This window comes from Zasmidium cellare, assembly GCF_010093935.1.
Source record: "Zasmidium cellare ATCC 36951 unplaced genomic scaffold M409scaffold_34, whole genome shotgun sequence".
NCBI classification, from domain to species: domain Eukaryota; kingdom Fungi; phylum Ascomycota; class Dothideomycetes; order Mycosphaerellales; family Mycosphaerellaceae; genus Zasmidium; species Zasmidium cellare.
The window spans coordinates 278846-299830 of NW_022986978.1; the positions used below are offsets into that span (position 1 = coordinate 278846).

At 54.2% G+C, this 20985-nt stretch overlaps 12 protein-coding genes across 12 annotated transcripts; 6 read left to right on the forward strand and 6 right to left on the reverse strand.

The window, feature by feature from the left end:
• Nucleotides 1-246: 246 nt before the first annotated feature.
• Nucleotides 247-614, reverse strand: M409DRAFT_26939 (uncharacterized protein; the record flags this gene model as incomplete). Its single annotated transcript, XM_033808342.1, has 3 exons — nucleotides 247-324; nucleotides 380-510; nucleotides 560-614. 3 exons carry the CDS (start codon nucleotides 612-614, stop codon nucleotides 247-249), a joined length of 264 nt encoding a protein of 87 aa, XP_033663592.1.
• Nucleotides 615-1288: 674 nt separating this feature from the next.
• M409DRAFT_68982 (uncharacterized protein) lies at nucleotides 1289-4704 on the forward strand (the record flags this gene model as incomplete). Its single annotated transcript, XM_033818077.1, has 2 exons — nucleotides 1289-3435; nucleotides 4665-4704. The coding sequence occupies 2 exons, from the start codon at nucleotides 1289-1291 to the stop codon at nucleotides 4702-4704; spliced, it is 2187 nt and encodes a 728-aa protein (XP_033663593.1).
• A 119-nt stretch (nucleotides 4705-4823) lies between these two features.
• M409DRAFT_58113 (uncharacterized protein) lies at nucleotides 4824-5538 on the reverse strand (the record flags this gene model as incomplete). Its single annotated transcript, XM_033813823.1, has 2 exons — nucleotides 4824-4969; nucleotides 5028-5538. The coding sequence occupies 2 exons, from the start codon at nucleotides 5536-5538 to the stop codon at nucleotides 4824-4826; spliced, it is 657 nt and encodes a 218-aa protein (XP_033663594.1).
• An 845-nt stretch (nucleotides 5539-6383) lies between these two features.
• Nucleotides 6384-6914, reverse strand: M409DRAFT_58114 (uncharacterized protein; the record flags this gene model as incomplete). Its single annotated transcript, XM_033813824.1, has 1 exon — nucleotides 6384-6914. The coding sequence occupies one exon, from the start codon at nucleotides 6912-6914 to the stop codon at nucleotides 6384-6386; it is 531 nt and encodes a 176-aa protein (XP_033663595.1).
• Nucleotides 6915-7251: 337 nt separating this feature from the next.
• Nucleotides 7252-9725, reverse strand: M409DRAFT_26944 (uncharacterized protein; the record flags this gene model as incomplete). The annotated part of the gene is made up of 4 exons (XM_033808343.1): nucleotides 7252-7534; nucleotides 7587-7831; nucleotides 8102-9295; nucleotides 9354-9725. 4 exons carry the CDS (start codon nucleotides 9723-9725, stop codon nucleotides 7252-7254), a joined length of 2094 nt encoding a protein of 697 aa, XP_033663596.1.
• Nucleotides 9726-10222: 497 nt separating this feature from the next.
• On the reverse strand, nucleotides 10223-10803 carry M409DRAFT_58116 (uncharacterized protein; the record flags this gene model as incomplete). Its single annotated transcript, XM_033813825.1, has 2 exons — nucleotides 10223-10321; nucleotides 10375-10803. The coding sequence occupies 2 exons, from the start codon at nucleotides 10801-10803 to the stop codon at nucleotides 10223-10225; spliced, it is 528 nt and encodes a 175-aa protein (XP_033663597.1).
• Nucleotides 10804-11077: 274 nt separating this feature from the next.
• M409DRAFT_68984 (uncharacterized protein) lies at nucleotides 11078-13225 on the forward strand (the record flags this gene model as incomplete). Its single annotated transcript, XM_033818078.1, has 1 exon — nucleotides 11078-13225. The coding sequence occupies one exon, from the start codon at nucleotides 11078-11080 to the stop codon at nucleotides 13223-13225; it is 2148 nt and encodes a 715-aa protein (XP_033663598.1).
• A 988-nt stretch (nucleotides 13226-14213) lies between these two features.
• M409DRAFT_26947 (uncharacterized protein) lies at nucleotides 14214-14963 on the forward strand (the record flags this gene model as incomplete). Its single annotated transcript, XM_033808344.1, has 2 exons — nucleotides 14214-14741; nucleotides 14796-14963. The coding sequence occupies 2 exons, from the start codon at nucleotides 14214-14216 to the stop codon at nucleotides 14961-14963; spliced, it is 696 nt and encodes a 231-aa protein (XP_033663599.1).
• A 159-nt stretch (nucleotides 14964-15122) lies between these two features.
• Nucleotides 15123-15644, forward strand: M409DRAFT_26948 (uncharacterized protein; the record flags this gene model as incomplete). The annotated part of the gene is made up of 1 exon (XM_033808345.1): nucleotides 15123-15644. One exon carries the CDS (start codon nucleotides 15123-15125, stop codon nucleotides 15642-15644), a length of 522 nt encoding a protein of 173 aa, XP_033663600.1.
• A 216-nt stretch (nucleotides 15645-15860) lies between these two features.
• M409DRAFT_26949 (uncharacterized protein) lies at nucleotides 15861-16379 on the forward strand (the record flags this gene model as incomplete). Its single annotated transcript, XM_033808346.1, has 1 exon — nucleotides 15861-16379. One exon carries the CDS (start codon nucleotides 15861-15863, stop codon nucleotides 16377-16379), a length of 519 nt encoding a protein of 172 aa, XP_033663601.1.
• Nucleotides 16380-16815: 436 nt separating this feature from the next.
• M409DRAFT_26950 (uncharacterized protein) lies at nucleotides 16816-19457 on the forward strand (the record flags this gene model as incomplete). The annotated part of the gene is made up of 5 exons (XM_033808347.1): nucleotides 16816-17072; nucleotides 17123-17234; nucleotides 17773-18336; nucleotides 18748-19340; nucleotides 19394-19457. 5 exons carry the CDS (start codon nucleotides 16816-16818, stop codon nucleotides 19455-19457), a joined length of 1590 nt encoding a protein of 529 aa, XP_033663602.1.
• Nucleotides 19458-20081: 624 nt separating this feature from the next.
• On the reverse strand, nucleotides 20082-20595 carry M409DRAFT_26951 (uncharacterized protein; the record flags this gene model as incomplete). The annotated part of the gene is made up of 3 exons (XM_033808348.1): nucleotides 20082-20360; nucleotides 20411-20430; nucleotides 20484-20595. The coding sequence occupies 3 exons, from the start codon at nucleotides 20593-20595 to the stop codon at nucleotides 20082-20084; spliced, it is 411 nt and encodes a 136-aa protein (XP_033663603.1).
• Between the last annotated feature and the right edge of the window lie 390 nt (nucleotides 20596-20985).

The following is a 20985-nucleotide window of genomic DNA, read 5'->3' on the forward strand; positions in this document are numbered from 1 at the left end:
CTTGGATGGAGCTGGTGGTATCAGCAGGCTTGAGTGCGTGGATCAGCTGGCTCTGGGCGGAATATCAGGAGCGAGCTCAGATCAATAGCAATGAATGAATGACTGACACCAAGCGCAGTGGAATCGTATCCATATCATAGTGTCTAGCTCACGGTGCTCATGCCATTTCTGTCATGCCTGTTTGTATGCCAACGCCCTCTCTTATGCAGTGTCTCGTCCTGTGTCCCTGACAGTATCATCCGCTCGTTACGTTGTCTTGGAGCCCTGATTCGCAGCAGCTTCCCTCGCCATCTGTTCCTCGGTCTTCTTGTTGCCATGCATGATCTGTGCGAAGAGCTCAACACCAGGAGCTCATTTTATTTGAGATTGAATCACTCACGAGCTTGTTCAAGAAGCTTCCTGGCTTGCCTTGCGGGTGACCTTCCTCTTCGGCCTTCTCAATCTCTCGGTGCAGGTGACCCGTAGTCTCCTCATCGATATCTTCCGGCTCTTGGTGTTCATCGAGGTTGGCTTGTAAGGTTAGCTTGGATTGTACAGACCTTACAGAAGGGTAGTGTACGGTTCTTGTCGTGAAGAGACAGCTTCCTCTTGATCTTGGCTCGAATGTTCTGCATATTCGCGAATGATTGTGTTGAGCTGGGAGCTTGTAGCAGAGAAGCGGTAGGCGTTCAATGGGTGAGCGATTGGGCGGAGTCGCGATGACGTTGGCGTAGTCTAGGAGGTTGTGCTCGGAGGATTAGGTCGTACAGCGTCAAAGCCTCAGGACTTATATTACGAAGGGACAGTTTTCAAGAAAGACGAATCGATCCTGTACAAGCAAGACACACCGCGTGGAAGTGGCGGCAGGCCAGAGCTGCCCGCCTTGTGCAGCTGTCGTCGTCCGAGCAATTGCGGTGGAGAGCTTGCCTGAAGAAGAGGGGTCTAGATGTTGTGCACAGTGGCCCGTGCTTTGTGCTTTGCACACCGCAGCACCATTATTCGAGGCGCTAGAACCTACCAATACATTCACTTACACGTCCCCGGAGATCGCTCCAGATCACATGCTGAGAGCCTCATGGCTGTGAGGACAGATAATTGAAGACGTCCGCTGGCACTTGCGCTCTTCTCTACCCTTCCCTAGACGACCGACGCGTTTTCCAGGGACTCCCAACACGCGCCTTCGGGTCTTCTACTCAGACTTCTCGACTACAAACAACTCCGCGTATCCACCGTATTCTGACATATGTTCAACAAACAGAGGAATCGATCTGCCTTGCTTCCCTTCCGGCGTACCAAATAATCTGCTAAGATGCTCCACGAAGTCCTGCTGGCCTTATCCGGCCACCCATCTCCCCTCTTCGCGGAGCAACCATCCACATCTGGAGCGCCGCCCAGCGAAGACTTCCCTCTGCTCTCTCCATCAGAGCGGGCTCTCTTACGATCAATTGGCAGACTATCTCAGCTACACCGAAGACTGAAGCGACACCTTCGAAACGTATCTTCAAAGCATACATCTATAATTTGCAAGGCGGTAGCAGCGTCAATCCTCCAGACGCACTTGGATCGGTTCCAGCAACGTATTCTCGACGTCGAGAGCAAGATCCTGAAGCGAGATGCAAGCCTGGTAGGAGCCTATGAAATTGTGCCTTTGGCTGCCGTCGTGGGGGAGTTCGATGATTGGCATCGCCGCATGGCCTGGTACTGGGAAGTGGCCTGCTTCATGTTGACTCCCAAGGACTTCCACCGCAGCGCAACAACACCGACATCGGAATGCACGAGTGCTCTGTTGATTGACAAGTTGCGAGCTGAAGCTCGGACTGGATATCCCGAGATCGAAGAGGCTGCGACTGAGCTATCGAGGGTAGCAGAGACTGCTTGGCTCAGACAATTGTCGTCCTGGATCATATACGGAAAACTTCCATCTTTGAAAGGGCACGACTTCTTCATCCACACCGAGAAGGACCATACATTCAAGAAGCAGACCAATCTTCTACCCGACTTTGTCAACCCGGCCACTGCCTCCTCGATCCTGTTCATTGGAAAGTCGTTGAATCAAGCTCAAAATCTTCTGCGTACGAACCACGAACTCACAGCACTGTCAGAAAAGAAGGGCACCATAGCAAGCGATCACTTGCGGATGCTCTCCTCGCTATCTCTGCCCATCATTCCGTCTCAGCTATCCAGGACCGTGGCCGCGATGCGCTTGTCTCTGTCACAAAATGTACTGCAGCATCTTCTGCCGATGAAGGTGACCTTGAAGAATCTCTCCTGCTTGAGGCAGTATCTGCTTCTTGCCCACGGCGAGTTCGCCGCTGGCCTTATCACAGAGGCTGAGGCAAAGCTACAGTCTCGACAGCAAAGCATGGGGTCACTGTTACAGCAAGAACCGGCGAAAGCTTTGCAGGGGCTGAGCATTAAAGATACCGAACTCAACCAAAGCTTACAGCAAGTCTGGAGGTCGTTGGCGGCAGAAGATAAAGAAGTGGCCGACGAGCTGCTGGAACATGCGCAGATCCACGTCTCTCTAGCAGCTCCAAAGGCGAATGCTTCTCGCCCATCGACATCTGATGGATCATATGCTTCAGCCCAAGAGATGGCACCTACACCATTCAACGACTTGCTCTTCCCTTCGGCCACGGAGCTCGGCATGACAGTCACCTCGCCACTAGACCTCTTTCTTTCCTCGCACGACATCTCGATCTACTCAAAGATCAGTTCTTACCTCCTTGCGATTCGACGCGGCCATCACAGACTTAGTGAGCTGTGGCGCCGGACGCCTGCTAGAAGAGAGCATCCAGTCAGTCGCACCCTAGACAGGAGTCGCAAGAACAAGCGCAACACCACCACACGTAAAGTCTGGGCCACGTGCAGCGCAGCAATCTTCCTACTTTCTGAGACGGCTGCGTTCTTCGAGGGCGAGATTGTGAAGGGCTCATGCGATCACTTTCAGCAGTGGGTAGAATCTCCAGCGCCGACATACGACCCGGAAAATTCATTTAGCAGCGTCCACGAGGATCCCGAATCGAGATCTCAACGAGACCCAGAGACACTGGCGTCTGGTCATCGCACATTCCTGGCCGCTCTGACATATTCATTACTCTTGACGGATGCTTCATACACCAAAGAACTCCGCTCCCTCCTCGGCAACGTCGACAACCTCATCGCCTTCTTCTCCCGCTTACTCGAAATCCAACAAAAACTCGACCTCGAAGACCAAACCGAAGACTCGACGTCATACACTGCCCAAGAAGAGCAGCGGATCAGTCTCGAGCTCGATCGGGCGAGGAAGAAGGTGGACAGCGATCTCAAGTCTGTGGTCAATCGTTTGAGGCAGCTGGATCATGAGAGGATTGGGTCGATGCGTTATTTGGATTTGAGGCCGGGGGAGAAGGGAGATTTTGAGGTTTGGAAGGGGGGAGGTGTGGATCGGTTGTTGATGAAGTTGGAGTTTGGGAGGTTGGCGAGGGAGGGGTTTGATGGGGCTTGATGAGGGAGAGTTGAATTTGAATCTTCACGGTCTTCTTTGATATTGACGCACGACTACCGCAGTGCTATGCAGGACGGTCCTTTCGCTCTCTTCGATCTTCGATCTTTCACTATCCGTCCCTGAAAACTCATCCTGTCTCCTTGCCACCGAGGCTTCACCGCTCTCGTCCGCCGATGGTTAACCTCACTGAGTCGACACTTTCCCCACCGAACCCATTCTACTTGCAACCGCTGCCCATCTTCCGAGACCTGAACTCGTGTCCGCTGCATGCTTACGTCTCCACCGAACTCATGCAGCACGCTCTTCGCTCGAGTGTTCCTCTTTGTGGTGGACCGGGTCTCTCACGGCAGGGCAGTCGCATCGGAAACTGAAGTTTCGCCCGTGGAACCATCCGCACCAGCAAGAAATGGCCGACTCATGCTCGCGGACGAAGTACTCCAACAAATGCGGGTGGCGGAACTCCTTCGCAGCAGCCTCCTCAGTCGCGAAGGTCTCGTAAAACGTCTGCCACGGCGTCTGAGTGTGCACCATCGTTCCCCCATAGTCGAGGGCGACACTCTTCTTAGCCCTCTGAGCTAGATGACAGAGACCCTGCTGTTCAAGGACTTGGCGGAATTGCAAAAGCCTGTACTGTGACCAGAAGGCGGAGAGGAGTAGGCCTCTCGCTTCACAGGAGCAAATCGTACCCGTAGCTGCCACTCCCATCCCACAGCTGCAAGAAATCCATTTTTCGTTGTCGTCGACATCGCAGACGACATTCTGGAGGCGCTGGAGGAACTTGGCAGGAAGTTTCTGGAGGTGCGAGGCGAGGATTGTTGGGTAGTCACTGCAGATGAAGGTCGAGGTGGCGTAATGGATAGCGACTGCCTCTGAGTAGGTCTGCTTGCAGGAGAGCAAGATGCCTGGCGCGGCTAGAACGCAATTGGTGTTGACGTGAACAACGTTGTCGGTGAACACCAGTTCGTAGATGTTGTTGCGCAGCTCGGGCGGTAGAGAGAGGAGGCGTGATTTGGCCTTGTCGGTCATGGTTGTAGACGCCGCTGTTTCTCGGAGTGGTGGTGTTGATATTCGAGGAGAAGATGAGGAAAGTTTGTGGGCGGTCGGTCAAGTTAGATGAAATGAGCCGAGTGCCAGGACTCTGAGCAAGTGAAAGGAGGCAAACAAACAACGTCATGTGACGTGTGGTTCATCAGGGCAGTGACAGGCTTACACAACAAGACTCGCTGATTCGTATATGACAGGGCGAGTCTAAACGATACCGTGACTTGTGCCAAATGGGTTTTTGTTTCTACTCAGCTTCCCATTCCGACGATCCCTGGGCCCTGGCCGTACCAACGTTGCTTTTCCATGCTGGCTCTCACTGGGGCTTCATAGGACATCTGCAATTCCACCGCTCTCCACCCCACAGCCATGTCCAACATCGACTAGGCATGTGATGGTCGTACTTGAAGAAGCGCAGCATGTTCACGTACTCGTCCCTGAAGTCCTGGTCAACAAGCTCGGCTATGATCTTGGTCAGCGCCTGTCTTCAAATCGAGCCAACATCAATGGTTCAACTTACCTGACAGTTGAAATGTCTTCCCAGCAAATAGACACCAAGGCTCATCGGTCTTCACTTTCTCATCACCCGCCAGGGATGTCTTGACCCGCACCACAGCCCCAATCGCACCCGGCGTCTTCAATCCCTTGTCCTCTTTGATTTTCGCCAGGCTTTGTAGTCGCAGAAGCGAAAGCTGCGCCTTGAATGCCTTCTCCTCAAGCAAGAAAATTTCGCCACTGCATGTCTCGTCGGCTGCACCAAGGCACACGTTCTTGATGATGTTGCTGTATTTGACAGGAAGACATGATAGCCGATCTCTGGCAAAACATGAGTCCTTGCAGGTGAAAGTCGACAGTTCGTAGCAGGCGCCGATAGCTTCGGTGTGGGTCTGCTTGCAAGCCAGCAACAATCCTGGAGGTGGACTGGTTGCGCTGTTCCAGTCGACTTCGTTGTCCTCGAAGACCATGTCATAGATACGGTTTCGAAGTTCAGGTGCCAGGCCCAGTAGCCGCGATTCCGGTTCGTCGGCCATGTTGACGGCGATGATGGGGAATGTGGTGGTGTCTGTTGTGGAGAGTAAAGGAAGCAGAGGGTGCGGTGAAAGATAATCTTTCATTAGTGGCCGCGAGGATTTGGAAGGTGCGGCCCATGACATGTGAATTTTGGAAGGCGCGAGTGACTTCGACAGGAACGCAGGGCGATTCGCGCGATTCAATTAACTCGCTCTACTCGACGAGTTTCCTAAAACCATAACCCGGGTCCTGCCTTTCAGGGAAGAGGGGGCGTTCGGTCTGAGTGTAGTTCCCAGCGAAGACGAACTCGGAGATGCGATTTCCGAGTTCTGGCGGGAATTTGAGTAGCCTTGACTCGGGCTCGTCGTCCATGATGGAGATTTGTTAACGGTGGCTGGTTGATCTGACGTGGTGGATGTTGTGATGAGGACTGGATTTTGAGGAAGAGACGAAGTCGGCTTTGCGCTAATCTTTGAACAAGTGGCAATGCGCGGCGAATCACATGTAAAAGTGGGGAGTGACAAGCAATACGGGCAAGAACAGTGCAGCAATTGCCAGGTTCGCGCAAACTGACTATCTGCACGCTTTTCTGCTCACGCTGCTCATGTCAAGACGGCGCTGGACCTGGTTTCTTCTCGGTCTTTCGTCTCTCTAATCGTGCTGGTCTTCCGGTTCCATGTCATCCTTGTAAGGACAATCGCACGCCTGCCGCGGGTGGTTAGTCCACTGATGCCAACAGACAGCGTAGTCTAAATGAGCCCGCTTGAAGAATGAAGTATTCAGGCAGACAACATGGTCATCATACAACGACTGCGTGATACCTAATGCAGCGTGAGCTGTGTGGTATGGCTGGCCCTGTCTGAAACTATTCACTTGGGAATTGCACATAGAGCTCCGCAAATGTCATCCAAGGTGTCGAGGTCCACTTGGCGTGTCCGGACGACCGACTGAAGTCGGCGACGTTTGACTGGATGGACGCTGGAATCGGACAGGCGAATGCCTTCAAGCTGGTGCGTGCCGTAAAGACATCATATTGAGCAGCTACTGCAATACCCGTGCCTGTCGACTTGAAGACTTCAAGTCTTGCGATGGTGTCGAAGCGAATTGTAGAGACCATGCGCGCGTGTCGAGGCGGCAGCGATCTCAAGAACTCGACAAGCGCCATACGCCAGGTGAAGTAGAACGTGGTGACGCTGTAGAAGATGTCGGTTGCCTCGCGGTACGTTTGGCGACAGGTCATCAAGATGCCGAGGGACGGCGGTTCGTATGTGCAGCATGGTATGCCATTGCGATGCGCACGGATGGTGACCTCGCTGTCCTCGAACACGAACTCGTAGATGCGGTTTCTTAACTCAGGCGGCAGGCCAAGGAGACGGGATGTGGTGGTAGAGGCCATGACGCTCTGTTTGGATGATGTTGTGGTGGAAGTCTCGAAAGGAAAAGCGGAAGAATTTATGGGAGTGGCGGGAAGCGGCGAGTCACATGCTTCCTCCCCTCAGGAACCCCGATAAACTGAATTTCATGAGTGTTTGGTGAATCAATCAATGTGTGCAAAACAACAAGAGGTTGGTTCCAACTCGATACACTACAGACTTTGAGTGGATCCTCTCCTGAATTTAAGACCGTATGTATCCACTAGCACTCAACGAGAGCGAGCCCTTGATGTCTGCTTCTAACTGTCTCGCATGGGCCCAAGTCGCGCCTTTGTGTACCCAAATCACCCCAAAGCCTCTTCAGATCCACCTGCCAATCGATTCCGCCCTCAGAGTTTCAAGGTACTCCCCCATCGAGACAGACTGCACCTCAACAGGAATGCCTAAGTCTTGCAGCTTGCGCAGTGCTGCCTCACGAATTCGCCTCTCCTCGCTCGCCCTGATCGACTCTCGACTCGAGCAGCAGTGGGCGACCCTTTTCATCTTGACGTGCTTGAGAGCCTTGCGGGCCGGATCGGGTAGCTTGTCGATCCACTGTCGAAGATCGGACACGAAAAGACTCGCGAATATAGTATGCAGGTAGCTATGAAGTGTGAGCCAGAACCGATAATTGCGGATGTTTCGCACGAACGCACTATGCTTTGATGGACTCGGCGTGGATTTGTTTGCAGGTGAGGACTAGGCTGGCGTTGCAATTTCCTGCTGTCGGCTTGGCTTCGCGCTTGAGTCGCTTGCGGATGTTGCGTTCGAACGAAGTGAAGGTGTATTCGTAGATGATGTCGCGCAACTCGCGAGGAAGGGCGAGGAGGCGGCAGGGTGCGGAGGGTGTGTCTTCCGCAATAATGGAGGCTCGTCGCAAGAATTTGGCGGTCGAACGGTGCTGTGCTCAAATTTAGTGGGGAGGAAGCGGGCGGGCTTTTATGTAGTTATTCCGTTTGCAAGGCGGCCCGTGTGTTCACTAGCGCCATCAATTCTGGGAAGGCACGGACCCGCGAGTGAATGCGCTTCACGACAATTCCCAATCCACACCCTTCTCCTTCAACGCCGCCCAACTCTTACTCAACACTACGTCACTCCCTCGAATAAACTCATGGACCGCCTCTTTGCTCAAAATTCCCTTCTCAAATGAATACACCTAAGCCCTCCAAACCAGGAACTCTTCTTGATCAAACCACAGATCAAACACGGATGGCATGTTTCTCTGCGCTTCTGGGATCCCGGAGTGGTCGTACATGTCTGTGTAGCCTGTGCGTTCGGTGGATTGGACGGCGAAGCCAGGGTTGGCAAGGGCGGGGCCGATGATGGTGAACGAAGGCTCTGGCTCGTGGGTGTCTTTGGATCTGATGACAAGCCATATGGGCAGGCCGTTGCCATTTTCGATCTGGAGGAGGACGTCTTCTGGCTCTGTTTGTGGGCATAGGTAGCCAGCTATCTCATCGTCAACGTACAGAGGCATGCCGGCTCTTGAGGTCCAGATCCGAGCTTTCTCTTCTTCGAACAACTCTCGGCCCCTGTTGGAGTTGGCGATGTTTGCTGTGAAGGAGCCATCAAGAGCACGACGGATACGACATCCTGCTGGTCTGCGTAAGAACTCGCCAGCGTACAGGAACAGGGGATGTGATCCTTGAGTGGAGTCGGCGACCTTTTGCTGCGTTGCTTGATCTTGCTGCCGCAATAAGGCCTGCATCTCGGGCTCATGCACCGTCATATCGAACGCCGCAAGAAGTCTGCCTATGGCCTTATAGCAGCGATGTTCAGCCCAATTCACTTTAGCAAGACGCTGCAGAACTTCCCTCAGCAACGCCAATTTCGTGGCGCGGTAATCTGGTCTCGGCGGCGGACCACCATCAGGCCACTCTGTCACCTTCGCCAAGGCATACAGATGGTCTCTGAAATTGCTCGCCTTGTGCTGATCGAACGTCTCCAGAGCCTTCGACAGAGCCAACGGCCGTACATTCCCGCCTGCTTTAGCTTTCCTGGGCAGATGCAAAGATCCAGCAATGACTCGCCACATATCGGTGAGAAGCCACGTCGCCAGCCAGATATCCGTGTCAGCCGCCTTGTCGTTCATCATAGCTCTCAGGAACGTGGCAAAGTCTGCCAAATCGATGCTGTCAGGGCCACAGAAGAGAGTGCAGTTCTCCGCCAGGCGAGCTTCTTGCACGATCCACATCCTCTGCCAGTTCTCTCTGTTGCCAAATGCAATATACGCTGCTGTTGACTTCCTGCCGAATTCAAGATCATATGTCCCTCTTCGGGACTGAAGTTCACTCATATGATCTGTTGCAAGTGACTGATTGTAGCGGGCCTCGAGAGGTTGTAATCGAATCCACGCAGCCATGTCCTTCACAAATGGAAGCACGATCTCGGTCATCTGCGTGCGGGCCAACTCAAGAAAGTACAGTCTCCGCCCGTGTGTAGATATCTGCCATCATCTCGACCTGCAGCGCTTTCTCGTCCAGGTCGTTCTGGTTGATGCAGATGCTGTCCAGCCAGAAATGCTTCAGTCCAGCTTGGAGATGAGGCGCGATTTGTGTCAAGGCGTAGTGGCAGTTCTGCCACACGTTGAAGTCCTTGCCATTGATTTCGATTCTGCGAGGATCTTGTGGTGACGCCCATGTGTAGGATATCGCAGCATACGGTGGTGAGAATGCAATGTCGACATTCGAGAGCTCGCAAGCGATGTCCTCTTTATCAGTATCAATGAAGCGAAGGAGTCGAATTTGCTTTCTGGCGTCTTCCAAAGGGTGGTGGACGAACGGCTCCTGTGACATGTTGAAACCTGCTCGTGAGGGTAGAACGAAGTGCTGTCAGTGTCGAAAGCTGAAGCTCTGCCCACATCCTTGCAGATCCACGTAGCTCCAGGCGCCCAACCGTGCATAAGTCTTTTGTAGTGTGATAGTAGAGAACGATGTGAGAGCTGTACGAGGAAAGAAAGTACGAACCCACGTATTGCTCTGACGAGCTGCACTGTCTTCTTCAGCCCATCGGCAGCTTGCCCTGGCCCTTGCGTTCTGTAAATGTACACTTGTTTATACAAAGCCATGAGATGAGATCCCAACATGAGCAGAAGCAGGACACGCTCAAACAGTACCCGCTCGCTTCCCATTCTTACGCCATTGATGCATTCCCATCGCTCGTGCTTTCGTAGGCAGAGCTATCCAGAGCTAACAACGACATGAAAGAAGTCTTCCCCGCTACTCTTCGCATCTCTTGATCCCTCTCGCCATTGCCATAAGATCGAGCAGGACACCAGGTGGAGCGTACCTCTTTACTCGACGGTCGCGCCAGCGTCTGATGAGCCAGCGGATCCAGTGACGGATATGCTTGGGTCGACGGCGATCATCTCGGCGAGGATGTCCAGGATAGGCTGTATGTCAAGTCAGTTCTCATTCTCACCGCAAAATATATCGAATATCCCACCTTAGGCACAGTCTTGTCGTAGATGCTAATCAGCTCCCTAGGCTGAGGGTACACCTTCAAGGCCTTGTAAAAGCACAGCGCCGCATCCACAGGGTCACTGCCATCGGTGCACATGCCCTCTCCTCGTGCCACCTCCTGCATAAAGTATGCCTCAGTGTCCTCTGGGTCGCGCGGGAAGCCCTCCTCGTTGGCCTCGTCCACGACCTGGCGGATCTTCTCCTTCTGCGAACGCTCGGCGGCCTTTGCTGATTCCTCGTTTGACTTCTGCACCTTCTTGTGCTGGCGCTTCAAATGCTTGCGGAACTCGGGGTCGGAGCGTCGGCGGTGGTCGAAGTAGAGGGCGTAGGCAAGGCCTCCTGCGGCGAGTACGCCAGCGGTTGCGAGTGCGATGGTGGTGGTGGATGGACCAGAGGGAGTCGTTGAGGCCATGACGAGTAGATGTGAGTAGTCGCGGTCAAGTGTCGGGTATAGTGCGATCAGGCGATTGTTCTCTCAATGGCGTTCGGTGAGATTGGGTGGGTGTTTGTGGGATGCAGTGATGAATGTTTCCAGGTTCAATCTTTTTGGGAGAGCTCGGTTCGGACCCTGGTCCGCGGCAAACCAACGAGCTTCTGACGCGCACCGTCATCTGCGTGAGAGCTGCCCACACCCACACCCACACACCCCAGCCATATATCTCTACCCCCATTGACGGCATCTAGTCATGTCGGAGAGCAAGGGCATCTCGCTGCGGCGTAAGAAGACGACAGCAGCACGCCCGACCATCTCAGGCCCGACCCACCTGCAGCAGGCCGACCGCAGCGCCTCTGCCAGCCGCAACAACTCGACATGGACCGTCAACACTCAGGACTCGGGTACCAGTGGTGCTACGCCGCGAGAAAGGCCCAAACTGGGCGGTGAACAGACCAGCGACCTCGTCAAGCGCCGATACAGCACTCGATTTACCGGTGGACTCCCTCAAGATGGCCCCCCTCCGCCAATGCCTGCCATGCCGGCGCTGCCTGCTCAGTACGCTGGGGCTGCAAGCGCTCAGATTGGCGCGAGACCACCACCGTCACGCGAAGGACGAGCACCTGATGGTGGCAAGGGTCGGCTGAAGGTAGACATGCGCGCATTGAAGGACCCTAATCTACAGGTCGAGAAGTACGTTCAGAGCATACTCGCCGAGGCGTCTGAGAGCGACATCCACGCCTATCAAAAGGACCTGCAGAACATCAAAGCTCATACGGATTCTGATCTTCAGCATAACGTATATCAGAACAGGACGCAGTTCATCAAGATCTCGAAGGAGGCGGACAAGCTGAAAGGTGAAATGCGCACGCTGCAGACGCTCATGGGAGAGCTCACCAGCGCATTGGGACATGCTACAAGCGCTGCAGGTGCTGAGCTGAGTTCATCGAGCACACTCAGTGTTGCCGACAGGAAGCGCGCCAATAGGAGCAGCGTCGCAAACTTGGAGGCCATGTGGAGTACACATCTGCAAACGTTGTGGAAGAGGGTGGAGGGCTCGCAGAAGTTTCTGCCGGCATTGCCTGGGCGGCACATCATCATGGAGAGTCAGCGATGGGTGGAGTTGAACGCTGCGACGTGGAAGCCGAGGCGAAGGGTGGCTCTGGTCCTGCTCAATGATCATTTGCTCATCGCTAGCGAGAAGAAGCGACCTGCAGATGCGACACCAGCTGGCAAAGGAAATCGTATGAGCATGTACAATCCTGGAGGGCAGTCCCAGACTACCCTGGTGGCCGATCGATGTTGGCCTCTGCATGATGTTTCACTGGCGGACATTAGCACGCGCTCATCGACATCTGTTGGCCATTCGCATACCAAGGAAAACAAGGCGATCGCCGATGCGATCAACGTTCGGGCTGGAAATGAGAGCTTCACATATGCGACATCCGATGCGACGGATAAAGCAGGTTTTCTTGTTGCGTTCCGCAAGGCCCAAGAAGACCAGCGTAAGCAGCTGGCTGCGGAGCATGCTGGACGCGAAAAGATTCTGGACGACATGACAAGACTGACAGGCCGTGATGGCCGATCACTGAAGAAGGCTGCTGCGGCTGCCAACGAGCTGTCTCAAGAGGATGCGAAGTTGGGTGGTCTGAGCAGAAGTGGCTCAGTGTTGGTCGACGCAGATGGTCGACCTCAGAGCATCCGCTGGGTTGAAGCGCAGATCGATGGTCTCGACATCGATATCGCATTGCAAAGGTTTGAAGAAGCCGTCGCTCGGGTTGAAAAGTTGCGCAAGATGGCAAGAGGCATAAAGGGCAATGCCACCGCGCAGGAGATCATTCTTGCCAAAGTCAACGAACGTGCCAGCCGCTTGGCCAACAGTGTGGCTCGACAGCTTGGCCAGACGAGCAGTGGTATGGAAACCACGAAAGAGAAGGTTTCATGGCTACTTCGACTCGGGTTCGAAGAGTTGGCCCGATCAACATATCTATCCAGCCGTACGGAGACCATTCGCTTGCGGACGAGACAACTGCCATTCACTGGTGCCCTTGAGCCGTACGTTCACGCTCTCGCTTTCACAACCTTCACCCTGCTCCTGCACACGATCCGAACGTTCAACCAGTCGTTCCCCGCTACGAGCGGAAGTGCAGTGGTTAAATGGGCTAAGGAACGAGTGGATGAATTCAATGCCGCTCTCGAACGGCAACTGAGCAGTGTGGAGCGTGGAGGTGAAGTCTGGGAAACGTGCATGCAGACCATCCGGGAACAGGCCGTTGTACTGGCAGAAGTCGGCGTAGACTTCAAAGGCCTCGTGGCGAGACAGTTGCTAGATCGTCCTACTGCCAATGGTCAAGCCGCCAACGGAACACATCAGGTCATTGGTTTAGGGGTTAGCACTTAGTACCTGAACGGAACCTTCAGACATGGGCAGATGGAGCATCAACGGTGGCGAAAGAAGAACGCAGAGGTACTTGGTCAAGTCAAGTTCCTTCGCCGAATCCGCGGACCGGAATAGAAGCATTCAGGCCAGCCAGCCTTATCCGGTTTTCACCGACGCTTATCCGGTCTGACAGCACGTGCTGGTACTTCGAGCGACGGATCCGACGGCGTCACATCACGCATTTCAACAGCACAGCAGCTGCTATAATAATCTGAGCAACGTTTTCACTGACTGCGACAGTCGCAAAATCTTTTTCTAAGCGGGCCGACTGACGCTGACGTCCTTATCGTGTTTCAGATACTTCTGCGCACATGCAATTCGTCGTTGCGCCGAAGCCTTCCGAGGTACCCGCGCGGCGGCCGCTAGCTGACCGACAACTTTCGTTGAGGCAAGAAATCTCATCCATCAGGCTGCTGACGCCATGTCTCTGTTCACCGAGTCACCGACCGTAAAGACATCGGTCATCAAACCGATGACACGACGGATTGTGCAGGACCCAGAAATAAAAACGTGGCCCCAGGCTATTAAACCATGACTCTCTCCCCTTCGCCGCCCCATGGGTATCCCTCTTCACTGACTCTTCCCCAGTACTCCCTGTCTAAGCGTTGGTTCGGACTTTTCGCTTTTCGTTTGCATGTCATCCACGGGTCTTTGAGGGAAACTTATTTGATAACAGCGACTGCCGATTGCAGTAGAATTTGAGTCTTTATCCGAAACCGAAGCAGAGAACGACTCAAGAAGCCTGATGACCCTGCTTTTCTAAACTTGCAAGATCATACAGGAGAACATAAAAAGGGCAGGACTTCTGCGCTGGATCTCCCAATCTTGGGCTTGGTTACACATCCTACTCGTTGCTCACGCGGACTGAATCCAGCAAGATTCAACAGCTGGAAGAAAAGTTTGTCTGCACCGAAGAAACTTTGAAGACAACTCGAAGCCGTCGTCAAAGATGTCATCAGTTGAGACAATCACCGCATCGACGGAAGCATGGCCGTGGTCGGTTGGAAGCATGGACTGGCTCGCGACTCGCAAACGAGAGCATGATCTGGCAGAGACGCAGCAAAAGCAACAAGCTCGACCTGAAGACATGACCACTTCGACATCAAGCACCGAATCAAAAACACAAACATCAACACCCTCCAAATTCCTCTCTCTCCCGCCCGAGCTTCGCAATGAGATCTACACCGCCCTCTTCCCGCCTTCATCTGAAGGCAGCGTGCAACGCATCAAGCCCGGCTACGAGCTTCCGGGTCTCTTGCTCACTTGCAAGCAAATCCACTCCGAATGTATGGGATTGTACTACAGCAACAGCATCTTTCGCTGCCTGGACGAGGACTCGGCCGTCTCTTGGCTAACCAATCTTCCGCCCAAATGGCTGGACATGATCGAGGAAGTGAGGTACGATACGAGGTGGATCATCTTCATGACGCCGTTTATTCCGGTTCCGGAGGCGGAGTGTTGGCTTTTTCAGAATCTGGTGAGTACAGCGCTGTACCTATTACGTTGAGCGAAGACTGATTTTATTTTCCAGATCAAGCGATTGAACGCACGGGGCTTTGATATCAATGGGCTGGGAACAAGGGTCGGTCCTGATGGCGTGGAGCTGGGCGATGGGAAGTTGAAAGTCAGCTTCTATGGCAGTGGTGGCGTGAAGTGGACGGACAAGCCGGGGTTGATCGATCCCGTGAGGGGTGCTTGATGGAGCAAGAGATCACACAGCATCTTGCGGAGGGAAGGCTGAGATGCAGCCATATCATCTCGTAGCTGGTATTGTGGATCTACGCTAGCGCCGCGCGTGAAGACGACTTAACTTTTGCGATCAAGAAAGTCCTATTGCGATGACCGTGCCCGATCAACCATGGCCTATCCAAATACTCCGTTTCCTCTCCTCAACCTCCCTCGCGAACTCCGCGAAATCATCTACGAATACACCTTCACAACAACCACTGTCTCCACCGCCGCCACTTCCAATATCAATTCCCGCAACGCTGGCCTCCTCACAAGCAAACGAACCCGCGCCGAGGGTCTACAGCTCTACTACACCCTCACGACATTCACTCAACCCTTCCACCCAGTCCACGAGCAAATTCTCGCCGACCTCCTCCACTTCTTCACATCCATCCCCACGGAGCACCGCCGCCTAGTCAAAACCGTCCACGTCAGTCTCTCCAACTCGAAGGGCGCGGCAGGGGGTCCGAAGACTCATGCGCTGATGAGGAGGTATTTTGATGGTGAGTTGAGGGGGTTTGAGAGGGAGTTGTTTGAGCGGTTGGAGGGGAAGGTTGGGGAGGGGGTTTTGCAGGTGGAGGTGTTTTGCTGGGATGGTGAGAGGGAGAGGAATGGGATGGTTTGGACGGGGAGGCCGGTGGGGGTTGAGTAGGGTTTGAGGATTAAGGCTTTGAAGGGGTGTTCGAAGTGGTAGGTTCACACTTGTGAATGGGAAGGCTTATCACATGTCTCGCGCGCTAGTGAACTCTAATCTGTTACATGCCTTCCCTTCCAGTCGTCACCGCTTGGCAATCAGCTCGTTTCATCTTCCCAACCAACACAACACCCGCAACCTCTCACATCATACACCACCCACCACACGGCGACGATGACCGAGCAAGGTCTTCCATCGCACCTCCTCGCCCTCCCTCGGGAGTTGCGCGACATCATCTACGAATACACCTTCACCACCGTCGTCCAAATCACCGATCGCAGCAGCGCAAGTCACAATGCTGGACTACTTTCCACCTGCCATCAGACTCGAGCGGAAGCAGTAAAGCTCTATTACCTGCGCACCACTTTCGAAACAACTGGCCACGACCGTAGGAGCGTCGAGGGCAACCTGGTTCGCTTCTTCCGCTCCGTGCCATCGCAGAGTGTGGGCCTCATCCAGGCAGTCTACGTCCATGTCGAAGTCCCAATCTTCACTGGCGACTTCGCTGTTTACCGCCACAGGAACCAGAGGATGCGATACGAGAATCTGTACGTGTCACTTGGCCCACGGTTGCCGAGGCAGGCCCCTGGGCTGAGAAAGATCCTGAAGGTGAAAGTGTGGTCTTGGAATGGGAGGGAGAATGAAGAGGTCTGGACGTCGAACCCTTACGGGGAGAAGATGCCGCGAGTTTGAGGTGAGATCATGCTGCAGATATTGGTCGTTTCTGGGTGGATGATGCTGACTTTTTTGAAAGACAGGAACCTTAAGCTCGATCGAAGGAAAGTGGTATAGCCAGGCATAGTCGATGGCTATCTGATCACTTGGGGGTCTTGTGAGCGGACAAGCAGCACACTGATACACTGCTACAAATACTCCGACATCATGAAGACACAATGAAAGCATACTTCTTTCAAAGTGACTCTACATTTGGACCAAGTGATTATCCGACCATTCCAGCATCCTCTCGCAAGGCCGTGACGTGCTTGCCAACATTCAACTCCCCTTCACTTGCTCTACTCTCCAGCTCCTACTTCTACCCCCAGGTCCAATTCTACTCCCTCCTCTCACCATTCCAGCCAGCATACTAGCCACACTCAGCCTCCAACACCAGACCGCTGACTACATTGACATGACGCGCTACAACGCAAAGGTTCCCAAGCCCGTCAGGAAGGCATCAGCAACGACCAGAGGCAAAGACAAACTTGCGAGCAAGACCACCTTGCTCGACCTGCCCGCAGAACTTCGCGTCCTCATCTATGACCTGGCCCTGGAGAATCAAACCATCGTCTTCCCGGAGCCGTCCAAGTCCAATCCAAAGGGCCGAGCTCACCACCCAGGGCTTCTCATGGTTTCTAAGGAGATCTACCTTGACACTCGCGTCATCTAGTACGTATATCAAAGATGCCAGTCTTATCACTCACTGACTTTCGCATCAGCTACTACAACTCGACCTTCCACCTCAACAGCGTAGACAGAACGTTCAGCTGGTTGCGCAGACTGAAGCCTGGGAAGCGCATCCTCTTGCGCAAAGTCATCGTCGACGACATGGTGAACCCCCATCCGCCACATTACATGCCTTGGTGGATGGATCAGGATCGAACGGGACAGGCGTTGTTGGATTGGGCGATTGCGCGCCTGAGGGTCATTGAGCGCCGTCTTAGTGACTCGGGTATTCCCCTCAAGCCAGGGCGTCTTGGGCTGCGTGGCACGTGCTTGGATAGGGATTCCGGGCGTCGAGAACTCGTCTCGTGTCGTCGGAGGGAGGAAGATGGGACAGAGCTTGTGGAAAGGATGTCAAGTCTTCTGTAGGAAGGGACGGTGGACTTGGGAGGTCTTTCATGAGAAAAGAAGGATATCGTGTTGGTCTGGAGACTGAAGCAGAGATCTTGCGAGCGGATGACCCTCAAGGGTGATTGGCAGAGAGGCATGTCTAGCACAAGCTCACTGCTTTGGGGGACATGTGATTGTTGGCAAAGCGAACCGGCGTTCATCCACAGTGACGGGATTCACATGCTTCTCGACGAATAGCACATGGCACTAGACGGCAATGTTCCAATCTCTTCTTCAACTCTTCAAACACTTACAGACTCTTAACTTCCACTCGCCATCAACCACCGTCGTCGACATACCGCAGCAACAGCATAAGACCACCACCAAGTTCGTCAGGATGCCTCGCAACAGCAGAGCGCTCAACAAGAGCACGCCGAACATGGCCGTCAACAACACCACCCCCAAGAAAGACAAGACACCCAAGACATCATTCCTAGACCTCCCCGCCGAAATCCGCAACGACATCTACACCCTCGCCCTCACCAACCGCACCCTATCCTTCCCCCCAGCCTCTCCGCAGAACAGATACGGCCGCGCCCGACCCCCAAGCCTCCTACTATCCAACAAACAAATCCACCACGAAACCCTCCCAATGTTCTACTCCAACACCACCTTCCACTTCCCCTCCCCCGACCCGCTACTCCGCTGGCTGCGCAAAATCGGCGCCAAGAAACGCGTCCTCGTCAAAGAAATCATCGTGGACGAGAAGGCTCCCAGCTCAGCCGGGCCGTCGTTGGGATTGCAAGCGCACGAGATGCTGAGGGTGTTGGAGAGGAGGTTGAGGGATGCGGGGGTGAGATTGCCGGTGGAGGTGTATAAGGTAAGGATGAGGAGGTCGAGACTGTGGGCTGGGGGTGAGATCGAGGAGGTGGAGGAGGGGGTTTTGCGAGGAGTGAGAGGGTCGAGAGGGTGTTTGGGAAGTCGGTGCCGGTGCAGCGAATGGAGGTTGTGGAGTTGGATCGGTGAGGAAAGGAAGGGGGTTGGAGTGAAGGAGAGATGGGGTGAGGGTTTGGGGGTTTGGCTGGATAGGGGTGAAGTGAAGTGAAGTGGAAAGTTTTGAATTTCTTGGGGTTGAGTGAAAGTTGAAGGTAGGTTAGATTTGACAGTGAATGAAAACCTCACCTCCTCACCTGATATCGTCCAATACTCTTTTACTTCTTTCACATCGCCATGCTCCTCTTCTTCTCCTCGACATCGCTGCCTCACCACCGCTACAATGGCGTCTCCCAAGCCCAAGGAGGCGAACGAGAAGCCCTTCGGCAGCGTCTCAGGCCCGAACCAACCACAGCATGGCAGCGGTCTCCTTCGCCTCCCAGCCGAACTTCGAAACCGCATTTATGCACTCACTCTCAACGACGTAGTTGCGTATCGCGCTCGTAAGACGGTGGCCTACCGAAAGGTCCATCGTGTCAAGGCCAAGGCTCCAGGCCTCCTGCTGGCATGCAAACAGACCTACACTGAGGCCGTCCAACTTTTCTACTCCCAGACGACATTCCTCTTCGATGACAAAAAGCACATCCACGCCTGGGCTCGAAAGATCGGCAGCGAACGTACGGCTCTGGTCAAGTCACTCCGTTTGAGCAGCCCAATGCCACAGCACAGCGTCATGGCGTCATCGTTCTGGGATCCACGCACCGCTTTGTGGTTGTTCGCGGTGGAAGCGAGCACTCGCATGCTGCAAGTCAAGCATGGCCTGCCGAAGGCTTTGAAGAAGTGCAAGCTACAGACGGATCTGTACTTGCCAGGATCGCCAAAGATTGAGGTTGTGTGGACGCAGCAGCCAGTGATGGTCGTTGAGGAATTCTTGGAGGAGGCTGATGAGGAGTGAGTTCTATGGTCCGAGAATACCAGATTTATTGCTGACTTCGCTCCTGCAGTGCCTTGGGCCAGACGCATCAGGCCTTCTTGATGCTGGCTAATGCGCGGCATATCGTTTGGTAAATGGCCGGCTGGAAGTGTTGTATGACAGAGGCTTGCTTTGATGACCGAAAGGTGCGAAGGATTCTGGAGAGCAGCAGCGATGTGCGACAAGAGACTTGATGAGAAGAGACATAAGAGTACCAACCGAATGCAGTTCATTGTTTTCAACCTCGTATCCAACACCACCAGTCCAATCCATTCATGTATGTGTCCCACCATCAAAGCGCCATCTCCCAGCTTGAACGTCAAGCGGCGCTCTGCAGGCGGGCCAGGGTAGTACTGTAAGTCAGTACCACCTGGGGGTTCACTCTCCGCTAGTCGTATAACTGCTTGTAGCCATGGAGAAGGGCTGCCCAGTAGATAATCTAGCGGTATCCTTACCTTGTCGTGTGTCGAATTTGTGTGAGATGTTGTGTGGGAAGATGATTGGGTTTCAAGCATTTTGTTCTGCGAGACATTCGAAGCTTCATTCCATGGCGAGCCTTCGCTATTCCCACGCTCATGCTCACATCTCAGCGCCGAAGAAAGCCACAAACGCTCAATCCCTGATATGAGCGGGCAGTGTTGTAGCAGTAGCAGCCAAACGCGAACTCCATCCCTCCACCCATCAGCATGTCATCAGAGAAATCGGACCCGGTCCACCATTTATGCCGCCGTCCTCTTCTTCTTGTTCGACTCCCGACCCTGGCTGATGCGCTCCAGAATCTTCTCACGGTCCTTGTCGAGCTTGAGCTTGGTGATCTCAATCTTGGATGGGGCGATGCCAATGGGGACGGATTGGCCGTTGGACTTCTCGCGGGCGACACGCTCGATGTGGACGATGTATTTGAGACGGTAGACGCTGGTGATCTTGCCCTCGCGGCCCTTGTTGCTGCCACGCTTGATGACAACCTCGTCGTCCTTGCGGATGGGGATTGCGCGGACCTGGGGAGATGTTAGTTGAGCTTGGAGGGTAGGAATTCGTGCGTGTTTACGTTGTGCTTCTCGCGGAGTTCTGTACAGAGTCAGCGTTCTTCCTTTCCTGAATGTGGATGCAGTCGTCCATACCCTTGGAGAGCGGCGCACTCATGATCACACGGCGCACGCTGGAGGGGGCCTGGAAGTGAGCCTTGCGGCTCTTTCTCCGGCTGGAGTTGAGGGCGGTGTTGATCTTCGTCATTGTGCTGGTCCCGGACGAAGGCGGTGGGTGGGTGGTGCTGTTGTTAGTTGTCGTCGTCGTCGGCCAAGCAGCAGCGGAGGTAGTCTGAATTTCGCTTTGCTGTGGACTTTGGCGCTAGTGCGAGTCGTCTTGGCACCTGCCGCACGGCTGGTCCCGCACGTCACCCGCTCGCGCTGGCCCGCCCGACGTCTTCACCACCGCCGGGGTAGGCGCGTCTGGACGTGCCGTTCGGCAGGAAAGATCAGTACGGATGCAGTGAAAGGACGGGACCATCCTCGCGATACGAACGATACGAGTCGCTGCCCTCCCGAGCGATATTAAGAGCGAGGCCCCGACGCAGCCATGCTCTCGACCCCCGACGATCCACCATGTCGACGAGCAGCGCAGTAG